This window comes from Salvelinus namaycush, chromosome 2, assembly GCF_016432855.1.
Source record: "Salvelinus namaycush isolate Seneca chromosome 2, SaNama_1.0, whole genome shotgun sequence".
NCBI classification, from domain to species: Eukaryota; Metazoa; Chordata; class Actinopteri; order Salmoniformes; family Salmonidae; genus Salvelinus; species Salvelinus namaycush.
Genome location: NC_052308.1, coordinates 63,716,336 through 63,731,883, shown reverse-complemented (window position 1 = coordinate 63,731,883; position 15,548 = coordinate 63,716,336). Strand labels below are relative to the sequence as shown.

Below are 15,548 nucleotides of genomic sequence, written 5' to 3'. Positions count from 1 at the left end.
TGGGCTAAATCTTCACTTGTGGTGTGTGAATAATTTGAAGATCGTGTAAATCGTGCATTGTTGTCAATGGAACATTTGGATGGAAATGTGTGTTAAGTGCATGATTGTTTTGTTATGATTCAGTCAACAGCGTTCCATTGCCCGTAGTGATTACAACTATCCGGTTTAGCTCAGATCAATCACCTTACTCCAGAACAGAAGTGTAAGAATGGCAAAGTACGGAGTTCTTTTTCTGAGACTGCAGCAAAATGCATAAATCATTTTTTACAAACATACGAGTGATACTAGGGAAACACCAGAACATCCTCAAGCTTAATATTTTTCCATTGTAATGTTATTTCATTTTGTATTGCATGTTCTTTCAAAGCCCATTCATGTCTTGAACGGCGACTTGGCTAACGACTTGTGGAGTCACTGTGGAGTCAACGGAGTATTGTGAGAGACATGTGAGCTACCTGTGTGTCAGCCAGCAGGGGGTGTGCTTAGCTAGCCAGCCTGCCACCAGAGGCTCTTTGTTGGGGAAAGCCCTTGTGTAGTGACAGTGCTCTCACACACACACACAAACACACACACACACACTTGTGTTCTCACACATGCACTCTCCCTTACACTCTCCCACCCACCGTCCCCCGCACACACCCTCTCCGCAGGCAGACTCCTAACACTGATGACTTTTGACAAGTAATGGTGCAGGGAGTTCTTCATGCGTGATGGAGCAGATCGTTTTGGGCAAAATAACCACTTAATCTGAAGGAGTCCCCTGGGGTGCGCCAGTCCAGCCAGACAGAGACAGTGAGGAGATGTGAGTTAACCAGGAAAATGGATACATGTACCCAAAAACTAGCTAATGTGACTACATTAGACCAGATTCTCTTTCAAATTGCTGTTTGGATTTTGGGGGCAATTTTGTCCAGTTTTGGATTTTGGGGGCAATTTTGTCCAGTTCAGAAAAAACCCTGGCCCTATTTATAAAGCCCAAAATGTAAAGACAGGAATGTTAACAGGGTATATCTCGGCTTTGCTATAGAGTAGCTAGTCGTGAGTGACCGTGCAACACTAGGATGAGTGGACTGGGGGACTGGGGGGGCTGGTTGGGATATGGCTGGCCCGTTGCCCATAGACACCAGCAGCTGTCCCAAATGCCAGACTTCCCCCAATGAAATGACATACTGTATATGAAGGTACTGTATATGAAGGCAAGGAAGATAGCGTTCTCCTCTATAGTAAAAAGGTTTTCAGTTGGGGGCTGAAACTCCGACTATACTACCAACTGTAAAAGTTTGCTTGCCAATTCTTCCCTTTCCTATTGAAATGGCCTTCATCAGGGCATCAACTGCCATTTTCCAAGTACAGACCATGTTTCCATAAAAAGGGGTCAAACTGGGAAGATCAGGTCAAAGCGGTACCTGCTTGACCGTTTCAGCTCCCTCTTCAACACTCTCTTCTTCCTCTGGTGCAGGGATGGCTATGACCAGACTGGGTGGCTTCTTGCTCTTCAACCGGCTGTCTGATTGGCTGCCGTCAGGAGGTGGCTCCCCCCCTTCCTGTGACGCCATCCTATCTGAGTTCTGAGGGCAAACAAAAGTCAAATTGATTAATGGCATGTTTGAGATGGAATCTTCAAACTTGCATTTCGGATTTCTTTCTTCCATCTAAAAGAGATGTGAAACCAGCTGTGACCCTTTCTTTCCTCACTCATATCACCTCTATTTCTCATTAGCCTACAACTTCCACTTTCATTCTCAACTTGCGCAAATGTGGTTCCATTTACAAAGACAAGACTGATCTACTCAGACACGTCCTACTGAAAAGACAAACAACACCGACAGGCACTTTGAACCATTCAGGAAGTAACTGAAGTAGCTACTTTAACACAAACATATTAGCCAAATGACAAAAGGAACTCCTATCTGCAACAAGGAAGGACACATTGCCCTGCTGAAATAACCTTTCACATGTGTATAGGGAAGGGAAACCACTGGATCTGAATACCACCCTTTTTGTTGAAGCTTCGTTTTCCATGTGAAAGCCTATCAGCTTAACCATAAAAAACACAAAAGTAGCCCAGCACAGCACACAAGAATGCAGCTCACTCTGACTCCAGCGGTCCCAACACCATAAAACCCAATGCCTGGACATCTCCATCTAACTTTCCTCAGAACTCTACAGATGTAGGCTACACAATATATACTCTATGTGTGCATTGGGCATGCTACTGTGTCTTAAATACACACGCTATATGTAGACTGGGTCAGTGGGTCAAGCTGGAAAGAAATCCTAATAGATAACTCCGTCACAACAGAGGCATAACCCGAGTCTCATTCCCCAGGGTAGCGTTCATTAGACACCAAACAAAAGGAAACGTACTGAAACATGGAGGGACTACCAGGTTTAGGCCAATAAGAAACGCTCATTCTTGTTTTCTGTTGCAAAGCGTTTTCAAACGTTTTCCCTTTTAGTGCCCTAATGAACAAGACCCAGCAATGTGAGGGAATAGGAGCCTGGCCTAGCCCCACTCTTGGGTAACAGTCGCTGACCGGCACAACGTAAACAATATCCATATTACTGGGGCACAGTAGGTCCCGAGAGAGAAACCTGCCTTTTCCGCCACATACATAACAATATCTATTGAAGGAAAACACTGACTGCCTGCCCAAGCAGATATGCATTAGAAAAACAGCAGGTGTTTTTTCCATGTTAGTTTGATGCGATCCTGGACGAGACCCCATAAATCAGTTACATTAGCAACCCTGTTTGTTAGCAACCCTTCTATGCAATTTAGTAACGTCACACAAAACACTTGTCGGTCTACTAGTACCATCATTCTTATTTGACATGCCGTTACTTAAAGGGTTCTTGTGGGCTGCTACACTGAATGAGTTAACAATAGGTTTTCCGTAGGGGCTGTGACCTCGTCTGTAGGACGCCAGCCAGGCATTGATAGAAGCATCGTGGTAGGAGCTTGAATGAACGCATGGTGTCAGGTTAAGTTGAGACTGAGGTGACTGAGACAATAGCTTGTTACTTGGCAGTGCTAGTGGGGGGTGTAGGCTACAACATGTCATTCAAAGAAAGCACCCGCTGGGACACTTTGTTGTTGAGAAAGAGCGAGAGAAAGAGAGATATCGCTAGCATTAAAATTCTATCTATATATACTCCCCGACATATGTATTTCGTCAGTGAAGCCGAAACTTTTAATTTGACTCTATGCTGCAGCATTTTGGATTCGAGATCAAATGTTTTAAATGAGGCGACAGTACAGAATGTCACGTTTTATTTTAGGGTATTTTCATACATATCTGTTTTACCGTTTGGAATTGAAAGCACTTTATGTATCGAGTTCTGTTATTAGTACTTGGACAAATTCACTTATAATGTGTTAAAGTCATCAAAATGTTCATATTTGCATGCAATGATTACATCAAGCTTGTGACTCTACAAACATGTTGGATGCATTTGCTGTTTGTTTTGGTTGTGTTTCTGAATATTTTGTGCCCAATAGAAATGAATGGTAAATCCTGTATTGTGTCATTTTGGACTCACTTCTATTGTAAATAAGAATACAGTATTTTTCTGAACACTTCTACATGAATGTGGATGCTACCATGATTACGGATAATCATGAATGAATCGTGAATAATGAGTGACAGAGAAAGTTACAGAGGCATAAATATCATAGCCCCCCCCCACCAAAATTCTAACCTCCCTTGTTATTGGTAATGGTGAAAGGTTAGCATGTCTTGGGGGTACGATCTTTGTGCATGTAACTTTCTCACCTCATCATTATTCATGATTCATTCATGATTAGACTACACTGTTTGGACTTAGACAGCCTGCCCAAGCATTTTCTACACAGAAAAATCCCTGTATAGACCTTCCAGCAAAGCAAATTCCTTAAATGTAGTCCTGCAAAGATTAATGGAACTGACAGCCAAGCCATGTGCACAGGAAGACCATCATGAAGTGTTTACATACAGTAACACCATGCAACAACTATCTCTGAAAGCCAGCCTCATCTCTAAATGAGATGTTACTTAAGGACCACAATGGAAATAAGTCTACCCTCGATGATTCTTAAATCAAGTGCATCATTTTGTAGATGTACCTTTAAATGATCGAATAAACTAAGACTTAACTAAAAAGACATTCAATATCAGTACATAGGCCTACCTTCCTAATCTGCTCAAGGCCACAGCCATAATCATGAGCATGCCTTCCTGTACCCAGCTTCAAGTCTCCATTAGAAATCATCATCTGGACCCACTCAGAGCTCAATTAGTACTCACTCTTCAGGCTTTTTGAACTGTGTCATTGTATATTTCCATAGGCAAGTGCAGGCAAGATTGCAATATTGCTATAGCGGTCTTCTCCCTGGCCATATGTGTCCATTATAGATCTAGTCAAGGTCTTGAAGCCTTGGAGTTGCTATACATCAATAGAAGAAAAAAGGGCCTTGGTGTCAGCGTCGGGAACGGTGGCAGCAGGGAAATCTGACACCAGTCAAGTCAATGGCAATCAAGTCTGTGGCTGTGGGAGCAGAATAGTACGGAGAGTGGTTGGGGGATGGGAGGACTCTTATATGTTCCTATGGGACCGGGTCAGGCCCACACCCTCTCACATAATGAAATATCCAAGGCTTTCACTAATGGAGGGTGTTTTTAACAGTGTGGTGCCGTGCTTTAGTGGCAGACACTTACAAACGGCACACGTCTGTCAATGTGGAGAATGCTTTTATAGTTTCCATCGGGAGACCGTCAAGGAGTGAGTCAGGGTGTTGTTGTTTTGATAGAGTGGAGAAAGAGAGATCAGTCTCATTGTTGACATCGTCTCATCGGGAGTCTCATTCTACATGCATGGGCCTACGGAAGTAATATTCTGCTGGTCTGTAATCTGCATACTTGATTGCCTATCCTTATGTATATCTTTGTGATATTAATCCTATATCTTCATCCATATCTTAACAATTATAAGTCAATCAATATCAATACCATCCATAACAGATAATATAGTGTGGAGATGACAGATTAATGGAACCAGAATAGCCAAAACTCAAAGGGCTTCGAAATTGCTCACTGAGATTATCCTGTTGATGACAATGAGGGTTTTGCTCCATCTATTAGGCCCATACCTATGTGACTGGTAGCATGAACAACAGTCAACACCTTTTCTAAGCCAATAAGATAACAATAGCCTGGTTGTCTTGCCAACAGATCTTGGATAGGATAACAATAGGTCAATGACCTGCGACGTGGGTTGGGTTTTAGTTAGTTATAGTTATTTCCCCCTCCACAGCCAAAATACATTTCAGATTACCGAGCAACATAGAGGTGATTTTCAGGCATTACTGGAACATTGCGCATCATCATCTTCAGTCCACTGGGGAAACAACAACTCCAGGATTATGATTTCCTCACAGGGGGGAACTTTTGTGTTGTTGTACATTCAGATGTTGACTGAACGTGTACCCAATCGTTAGAGAGAGAGTGAAAAACACAGTTGCTACTAGCTGGTGGAATAAGGGTGTGTTTTCATGATCAATACTGAACATTTCAGATAATTATTAACTGAGTCCAGAGGGAGTCTAACTCACACGGTAGTTTGGGAACAGCAGACGTGACAACACAGCCCATGGCTTCCACACTAACTCCCAGCACACGGAGCACAGTACTGTAGATTATTAGTTCCCAGTCTCTCACTCTCTCTCTCTCTGCCACTCAAATATCCTAAGTGAGTGGGAACTCAAACACAGCGTCACAGTAGTCTTGGAAGAGAAACTGTGACAACACAGCTCATGATGATATACATTGAGTGTACAAAACTTTAAGAATACCTTCCTAATATTGAGTTGCACCCCCCACCCCTTTTATCCTCAGAACAGCCTCAATTCGTTGGGGCGTGGACTCCACAAGGACGCCGAGCCACGTCGACTCCAATACTTCCCACAGTTGGGTGGTGGACCATTCTTGATACACACAGAAACTGTTGTGGGTGAAAAACCCAGCAGCATTGCTGTTCTTGGCACAAACCGGTGCGCCTGGCACCTACTACCATACCACGCTAAAAATCTTTGTATTTCCCATTCACCCTCTGAATGACACACATACACAATCCATGTCTCAAGGCTTTAAAATCATTTTTTGACCTGTCTCCTCCTCCCCTTCATCTACACTGATTGAAGTGTATTTAACAAGTGACATCAATAATGGATCATAGCTTTCACCTGGTCAGTCGGTCATGGAAAGAGCAGGTGTTCTTAATGTTTTGTACACACTAATTCCAAGTCCCAACCCAGTCACACATCTCAGTAGTGAGTCACAAACGTGTAGTGACATACCCAGGGTGACAACCATAGTGCTCCTATCACATGACTAATATATCACGAGCTCCCACACTCCGTCTCTCTCTCTCCACCCGCTCTCTCTGTGTACTTCAAGCCACTCAAGAAATCTAAACTATCTGTCCACTTCTTTACATTGGGGCCAGTGTTGAGAGTGGGGCTCTTGAAGATGTCATGACTGCGAGCAGGGTCCTTTTCATTAGGACACACACCGGAATACATTTAGCAACTGAAAACTAAAATGACCGTTTCTTATAGGACAAGCACCAGGTAGTCCCTCCCCGTTTCAGTATGGTTACTTTTGTTTGGTGCCTACTGAACATGACCCTGGCCTTAAGTCCTTAGCGTCAATGCTTCATTTCCATACTTGGCGTTTGGTGCCACTGTGTGTTCCTGTGCGAGTGCGTGTCCTCCTGCGAATGTGCGTTACTGTCACCAAGCCCCTATAGCCCACAGAGTGCTGCTGTTGCATGCTAGTGTGACGCCAAGCACAACTGCCACCTCACACCATAGCCCTGGACACAGGCAGACAGGAATGTGCTGGTTCAGAAATGTCTACGGTTGGTTGCCCCTGGTGATAGCTAGTTACAGTTAGAAGTGGTAATGGCCTCGAGCCCAGTTCCCAAACATAGGCAAGGGCAGTCGGTGTCATGGTTCCCTTTCTGTCACAGGCTTCAATGTTGAACATGTCAGCCCAAGTACAGTACAGCCCGGGTGAGTTTAGCTACAGTACCAGTCAAAAGTTGACACACCTACTCATTCCAGGGTTTTTCTTTATTCGTACTATTTTCTACATTGTTGAAAAATAGCGAAGACATCAAAACTATGAAATAACACACATGGAATCATGTAGTATCCAAAAAAGTGTCAAAATATATTTTTAATTCTTCAAAGCAGCCACCCTTTGCTTTGATGACAACTTTGCACTCTCAACCAGCTTCATGAGGTAGTCACCTGGAATGCATTTCAATTAACAGGTGTGCCTTGTTAAAAGTTAATTCGTGGAATTTCTTTCCTTCTTACTCAGTTTGAGCCAATCAGTTGTGTTGTGACAAGATAGGGGTGATATACAGAAGATATCCTTATTTGGTAAAATAACAAGTCCAAATTATGGCAAGAACAGGTCAAATAAGCAAAGAGAAACAACAGTCCATCATTACTTTAAGCCATGAAGATCAGTCACTGCTGAAAATTTCAAGAACTTTGGAAGTGCAGTCACAAAAACCATGAATCACTATGATGAAACAGGCTCTCATGAGGACCGCCACAGGAAAGGAAGACCAAGAGTTACCCAGAGATACCAGCCTCAGATTACAGCCCAAATAAATGCTTTACAGAGCTCAAGTAACAGACATCTCAACATCAACTGTTCAGAGGAGACTGCGTGAATCAGGCCTTCATGTTTAAATTGCTACAAAGAAACCACTACTAAAGGACACCAAGAAGAAGAGACTTGCTTGGGCCAAAAAACATGTGCAATGGACATTAGACCAGAGGAAATCTGTCCTTTGCTCTGATGAGTCCAAATGTGAGATTTTTGGTTCCAACCGCCATGTCTTTGTGAGACGCAGAGTAGGTGAACGGATGATCTCTGCATGTGTGGTTCCCACCGTGAAGCATGGAGGAGGAGGTGTGATGGTGCTTTGCTGGTGACACTGTCAGTGATTTATTTAGAATTCAAGGCACACTTAACCAGCATGGCTACCACAGCATTCTGCAGCGATACACCATCCCATCTGGTTTGCACTTAGTGGGACTATCATTTGTTTTTTAACAGGACAATGACCCAAAACACACCTCCAGGTAAGGGCTATTTGACCAAGGAGGAGAGTGATGGTGCTGCATCAGATAGACCTGGCCTCCACAATCACCCGACCTCAACCCAATTGAGATGGTTTGGGATGAGTTGGAATGCAGAGTGAAGGAAAAGCAGCCAACAAGTGCTCAGCAACTCCTTCAAGACTGTTGGAAAAGTATTCCTCATTAAGCTGGTTGAGAGAATGCCAAGAGTGTGCAAAGCTGTCATCAACGCAAAGGGTGGCCACTTCGAAGAATCTCAAATATAAAATATATTTTGATTTGTTTAACACTTTTTTGGTTACTACATGATTCAATATGTGTTATTTCATCGTTTTGATGTCTTCACTATTATTCTACAATGTAGAAAATAGTAAAAAATAAAGAAAAACCCTTGAATGAGTAGGTGTGTCCAAACTTTTGACTGGCACTGTACATGGCTACATGCTTAAGTGCGTCAACTGCCAATTAACCTTCCTTTGTGTTCTACGCTAAGACTCTCTAAGACTAGATACCTATGCAGAAGTTTCACTTGTTGCTGTGAAATACATGACAACATCCACTGAAGAATATACTGTAGCTTCAATGGCATCTTGTGCAGAGCTGTACAGTACAGATGCTCAGCATTCTCAGCTGCACAATGCATCCAATTTACTACATCACTGCTTCAATGTGAACACGAACTCCTGACACACAATACATACATTTCAAAGTGCACAGCTGTTTCAAACAAATAACATAAATGAAACCAGTTAAATACTGTATCACCAAATATTTTCTCCATTGAAATAATTGTCACACATTTGGAGCTGTGGAACAGCATTCACACTTACTGCTCGACTCGCCTCCAGAAATGGGTGTTGCCTGACGATCCGGCTCTGTTATCTCCAACCACTCACAGAGTAACCGTCCTTCAGATGATTGCCTCATCACCACATCCTGTGACCAGCAACATCTTCTCTACCACCCTGATTAAGGCAACCTGAAAGAGCATTTGAACCACAAGTCAGAACATAAACTCAGCAACAAAAAGAAACGTCCTCTCACTGTCAACCGCGTTGACTTTCAACAAACTTACCATGTGTAAATATTTGTATGAACATAACAAGATTCAACAACTGAGACATAAACTGAACAAGTTCCACAGACATGTGACTAACAGAAATGGAATAATGTGTCCCTGAACAAAGGGGGGGTCAAAATCAAAAGTAACAGTCAGTATCTGGTGTGGCCACCAGCTGCATTAAGTACTGCAGTGCATCTCCTCCTCATGGACTGCACCAGATTTGCTAGTTCTTGCTGTGAGATGTTACCCCACTCTTCCACCAAGGCACCTGCAAGTTCCCGGACATTTCTGGGGGGAATGGCCCTAGCCCTCACCCTCCGATCCAACAGAGATCCGGGCTCTTCGCTGGCCATGGCAGAACACTGACATTCCTGTCTTGCAGGAAATCACACACAGAACGAGCAGTATGGCTGGTGGTATTGTCATGCTGGAGGGTCATGTCAGGATGAGCCTGCAGGAAGGGTACCACATGAGGGAGGAGGATGTCTTCCCTGTAACGCACAGCGTTGAGATTGCCTGCAATGACAACAAGCTCAGTTTGATGATGCTGTGACACACCGCCCCAGACCATGGCAGACCCTCCACCTCCAAATCAATCAGAGTACAGGCCTCGGTGTAACGCTCATTCCTTCGACTATAAACGTGAATACGACCATCACCCCTGGTGAGACAAAACCGCGACTCGTTAGTGAAGAGCACTTTTTGCCAGTCCTGTCTGGTCCAGCGACAGTGGGTTTGTGCCCATAGGCGATGTTGTTGCCGGTGATGTCTGGTGAGGACCTGCCTTACAACAGGCCTACAAGCCCTCAGTCCAGCCTCTCTCAGCCTATTGCGGACAGTCTGAGCACTGATGGAGGGATTGTGTGTTCCTGGTGTAACTCGGGCAGTTGTTGTTGCCATCCTGTACCTGTCCCGCAGGTGTGATGTTCGGATGTACCAATCCTGTGCAGGTGTTGTTACACGTGGTCTGCCACTGCGAGGACGATCAGCTGTCTGTCCTGTCTCCCTGTAGCGCTATCCTAGGCATCTCACAGTACGGACATTGCAATTTATTGCCCTGGTCACATCTGCAGTCTTCATGCCTCCTTGCAGCATGCCTAAGGCACGTTCACGCAGATGATCAGGGACCCTGGGCATCTTTCTTTTGGTGTTTTTCAGAGTCAGTAGAAAGTCCTCTTTAGTGTCCTAAGTTTTCAGAACTGTGACCTTAATTGCCTACCGTCTGTAAGCTGTTAGTGTCTTAACGACCGTTCCACAGGTGCATGTTCATTAATTGTTTATGGTTCATTGAACAAGCATGGGAAACAGTGTTTAAACCCTTTACAATGAAGATCTGTGAAGTTATTTGTATGTTTATGAATTATCTTTGAAAGACAGGGTCCTGAAAAAGGGACGTTTCTTTTTTTTGGTGAGTTTAGTAGATAAATACCCACCAAGAACTTTGAGAGACTTGCGAGAGACTCGAGATCTTGACAGATGTAAGACGTCAATAGATTTCAAAAGGTGTGAATTGTGCAATTGTGTGGATAGCATTCAAGATGTTACATGCATGTGCATGGATGAACGAGCAAAAACAGTCATCTCTTCATACCAGGGGGTGAATCAATCGAATTGTGTAGGAAAGTAACTTCAGAATGCATCGATACATCAGTGTAGCAACTGAAATCATCCCTTACTCTTGTGTACCTAACCACAATGTGTGTGATAATGACTAGAGGTCAACCGATTAATTGGATTTGAAGTTCTCATTACAAATAGGTAATCGGCCTTTTGGATGCCGATTATTGTCGACTTCATTGCAATCCACGAGGAGACTGCGTGGCAGGCTGTCCACCTGTTACGCGAGTGCAGCATCAAAAGGATCTTGTGGCTGCAAGGAGCCAAGGTAAGTTGCTAGCTAGCATTAAACGTATCTTATAAAAAACAATCAATCTTCACATAATCACTAGTTAACTACACGTGGTTGATGATATTACTCGGTTAACTAGATTGTTCTGCGTTGCATATAATCAAAGCGGTGCCTGTTAATTTACCATCGAATCACAGCCTACTTCAACTTCGCCAAACGGGTGATGATTTAACAAAATAACATTTACAACAAAAGCACAATCGTTTCACAAAAGTACCAAACCATAAACATCAATGCCTTTCTTAAAATCAATACACAGAAGTATATTTTTTTAAACCTGTATATTTAGTTAAAATAAATGCATGTTAGCAGGCAATATTAACTAGGGAAATTGTGTCACTTCTCTTGCGTTCAGTGCAAACAGAGTCAGTGTATATGCAGCAGTTTGGGCCGCCTGGCTCGTTGCGAACTGTGTGAAGACCATTTCTTCCTAAGAAAGACCGTAACTAATTTGCCAGAATTTTACATAATTATGACATAACATTGAAGGTTGTGCAATAGAGGTCGACCGATTATGATTTTTTTTAAATGTATTTATTTATTTGTAATAATGACAATTACAACAATACTGAATGAACACTTATTTTAACTTAATATAACACATCAATCAAATCAATTTAGCCTCAAATAAATAATGAAACATGTTCAATTTGGTTTAAATAATGCAAAAACAAAGTGTTGGAGAAGAAAGTAAAAGTGCAATATGTGCCATGTAAAAAAGCAAACATTTAAGTTCCTTGCTCAGAACATGAGAAGGTATGAAAGCTGGTGGTTCCTTTTAACATGAGTCTTCAATATTCCCAGGTAATAAGTTTTAGGTTGTAGTTATTATAGGAATTATAGGACTATTTATCTTTATACCATTTGTATTTCATATACCTTTGACTATTGGATGTTCTTATAGGCACTTTAGTATTGCCAGTGTAACAGTATAGCCATTTCACATCGGCATCTCCTAATCTCGGGAGTTGATAGGCTTGAAGTCATAAACAGCTCAATGCTTGAAGCACAACGAAGAGCTGCTGGCAAACGCACGAAAGTGCTGTTTGAATGAATGCTTACGAGCCTGCTGCTGCCTACCACCGCTCAGTCAGACTGCTCTATCAAATATCAAATCATAGACTTAATTATAACATAATAACACAGAGAAATACGAGCCTTAGGTCATTAATATGGTCAAATCCGGAAACTATCATTTCGAAAGCAAAACGTTTATTCTTTCAGTGAAATACGGAACCGTTCAGTATTTTATCTAACGGGTGGCAACCCTAAGTCTAAATATTGCTGTTGCATTGTACAACCTTCAATGTTATGTCATAATTATTTACAATTCTGGCAAATTAATTACTGTCTTTCTTAGGAAGAACTGGTCTTCACACAGTTCGCAACGAGCCAGGCGGCCCAAACTGCTGCATATACCCTGACTGCTTGCACGGAACGCAAGAGAAGTGACACAATTTCCCTAGTTAAAAGAAAGTCATGTTAGCAGGCAATATTAACTAAATATGCAGGTTTAAAAATATATACTTGTGTATTGATTTTAAGAAAGGCATTGATGTTTATGGTTAGGTACACATTTGTGCAACGACAGTGCTTTTTTCGCGAATGCGCTTGTTAAATCCCCCGTACAGTAGGCTGTGATTCGATGAGAAATTAACAGGCACCGCATCGATTATATGCAACGCAGGACACGCTAGATAAACTAATAATATCATCAACCATGTGTACTTAACTAGTTATTATGTTAAGGTTGATTGTTTTTTATAAGATAAGTTTAATGCTAGCTAGCAACTTTCCTTGGCTTCCTGCTGCACTCACGTAACAGGTAGTCAGCCTGCCACGCAGGCTCCTCGTGGAGTGCAATGTAAGGCAGGTGGTTAGAGCGTTGGACTAGTAACCGGAAGGTTGCAAGATCGAATCCCTGAGCTGACAAGGTAAAAATCTGTCGTTCTGCCCATGAACAAGGCAGTTAACCCACCGTTCCTAGGCCGTCATTGAAAAGAAGAATGTGTTCTTAACTGACTTGCCTAGTTAAATAAAGGTATAAAAATAAAATAAAAATCGGCCACAATCGTTGTCCAAAAATGCCGATTACCAATTGTTATGAAAACTTTAAAATTGGCCCTAATTAATCGGCCATTCCGATTAATCGGTCGACCTCTATTGTGCAATGTAACAGCAATATTTAAACATAGGGTTGCCACCCGTTCGATAAAATACGGAACGGTTCCGTATTTCACTGAAAGAGTAAAAGTTTTGTTTTCGAAATTATAGTTTCCGGATTTGACCATATTAATGACCAACGGCTCGTATTTCTGTGTGTTTATTATAATTATTTCTATGATTTGATATTTGATAGAGCAGTCTGACTGAGCGGTGGTAGGCAGCAGCAGGCTCGTAAGCATTCATTCAAACAGCACTTTACTGCGTTTGCCAGCAGCTCTGAGCAATGCTTGAGGCACAGCGCTGTTTATGACCTTAAGCCTATCAACTCCTGAGATTAGGCTGGCAATACTAAAGTGCCTATAAGAACATCCAATAGTGAAAGTTATATGAAATACAAATGGTTTTGAGAGAAATAGTCGACGCTTCATAATTCCTATAATAACTAGAACCTAAAACTTCTTAACTGGGAATATTAAAGAACTGGGAATATTGAACCACCAGCTTTCATATGTTCTGAGCAAGGAACTTAAACGTTAGCTTTTATACATGGCACATATTGCACTTTTACTTTCTTCAACACTGTGTTTTTGCTTTATTTAACTCAAATTGAACATGTTTCATTATTTATTTGAGACTAAATTGATTATATTTATGTATTATATTAAGTTAAAATAAGTGTTCATTGTTCATTCACTATTGTTGTAATTGTCATTATTACAAATATATATTAAAAATAAAAAAATAAAAAAAAATAAAAAAAATAATAATCACCCGATTAATCGGTATCAACTTTTTTTGGTCCTCCAATAAATGGTATCGGTTTTGAAAAATCATAAAATCGGTCGACCTCTAGTAATGACATTGCTCAAAGGGCTAGTTCTTTCCTTGTGATCAAATAGTTGAAGAAGTTTTGTTGAAAAATACAGTAGTATGGCAGGTCATCTGAAAAAGCTGAGACACTCTTTGTCAATTTGAGCAATTGAAAGCTTCTCAGAGAAACTAGAGAATTCTTGTGAGAGATTCGTCACAGTATTCTTGGTTAGTGTACTACTGTAGCTGGAGGGGAAATGTGTATTCCATAACAAAGCGAATCTGCACTTCCCAGAGCATGCATGCAGGTCCAAACATGCATGGCAGAAAGCTTACCACAAGTATCACAGCTCCAACACCCCTACCGAGACCCCTAGCTGCCTTCAAGGGCCGTGAATGTTTTGAATACAGACACCAAACTCAACAGGGCTACCTTTCAAACTAGATCCAACATGGACAGTGCTGATATTTTCCAGTTACATGGTATTTCATGCATTTTGGCTTGTCGTGGGTGTAACCACATTAGAGAGCAGTACAGCACAAGAAGGAAGTCAGCCAGCTAGACAGCCAGCCTCCAGCCTGTGGAATGAGTCTATGGCTCACTCAGAGGATGAGAGCGATCTGAAGAAGACACAGCGGAATACTCCGAATCTGTGACACACATTCTGCCAATATTCGCAGACATTTAAGTCAGATCCCTTCCTGGATCAGCACGCATCGATTAGAAAATGGATGAAGATTTGAACTTCCGATGTTCTGATGTTTATGAGAATCAAAGTTAATATGTCGAAGTGCCACTACCAGAGCAGCCTTGCGTCCTTTCAGGTTGAGGTTTAGGTCCTTTTCCTGTGTCGTGTCGAAGCAAAGGTTGATGTGTCTGACAGTATGGAAGCTGAATTTGCATAAGTTTGCATTGCCATGACGTAGCAGGAAAAAATCCTAATGAGCCCACAGATACAACTGGAAAGAGGCGTGTCACTAGGAGAGACTCAAGGCTCTGCTTTCTGGCAGGCATGTTGTGGCACAACAGCTGAGAACTGGAGCTGAAACCTAGGAGGGGCAGGGGGAGAATCCAAGGGGGAGGAAAGACAGAATGGACGACTGTAGGCCTAAATGGTCATTATTCAGTTTCCATCCAACCATTTCATGCGGATGAATTACCTGACACATGGGTAAAAAAGTCACGACCGGGCTGATGGAAACAGGAAATGGCAGGACAATTTTATAAATGTCGACAAACAATTTGTTCGTTCGACATGGTCTAGGATTTTTTTTGTGTCTGTAAAATGTATTATGCTAGCAATGGCTGTGGAAACACCTTCATGATCAAATATTATATACATTACAAGGTAGGGGTGGTATACAGAAGATAGTCCTATTTGGAAAAGACCAAGTCCAAAAAATGGCCAGAACAGCTCAAATAAGCAAAGAAAAATGACAGGCCATCATTACTTTAAGACATG

At 42.1% G+C, this 15,548-nt stretch overlaps 1 protein-coding gene across 2 annotated transcripts in view; it reads right to left on the bottom strand.

The window, feature by feature from the left end:
* Nucleotides 1-15,548, bottom strand: part of LOC120065951 (inactive rhomboid protein 2-like) — a 60,647-nt gene that overhangs the window by 40,604 nt on the left and 4,495 nt on the right. For both annotated transcript variants that reach the window (XM_039016996.1, XM_039017001.1), the window contains exons 2-3: nt 8,968-9,116; nt 1,407-1,568 (exon numbers count right to left, since the gene is read on the bottom strand). In XM_039016996.1, coding sequence (XP_038872924.1) covers nt 1,407-1,556 — 150 coding nt within the window. In that variant the 5' untranslated portion in view covers nt 1,557-1,568; nt 8,968-9,116. The remainder of the gene's footprint in view (nt 1-1,406; nt 1,569-8,967; nt 9,117-15,548) is intronic.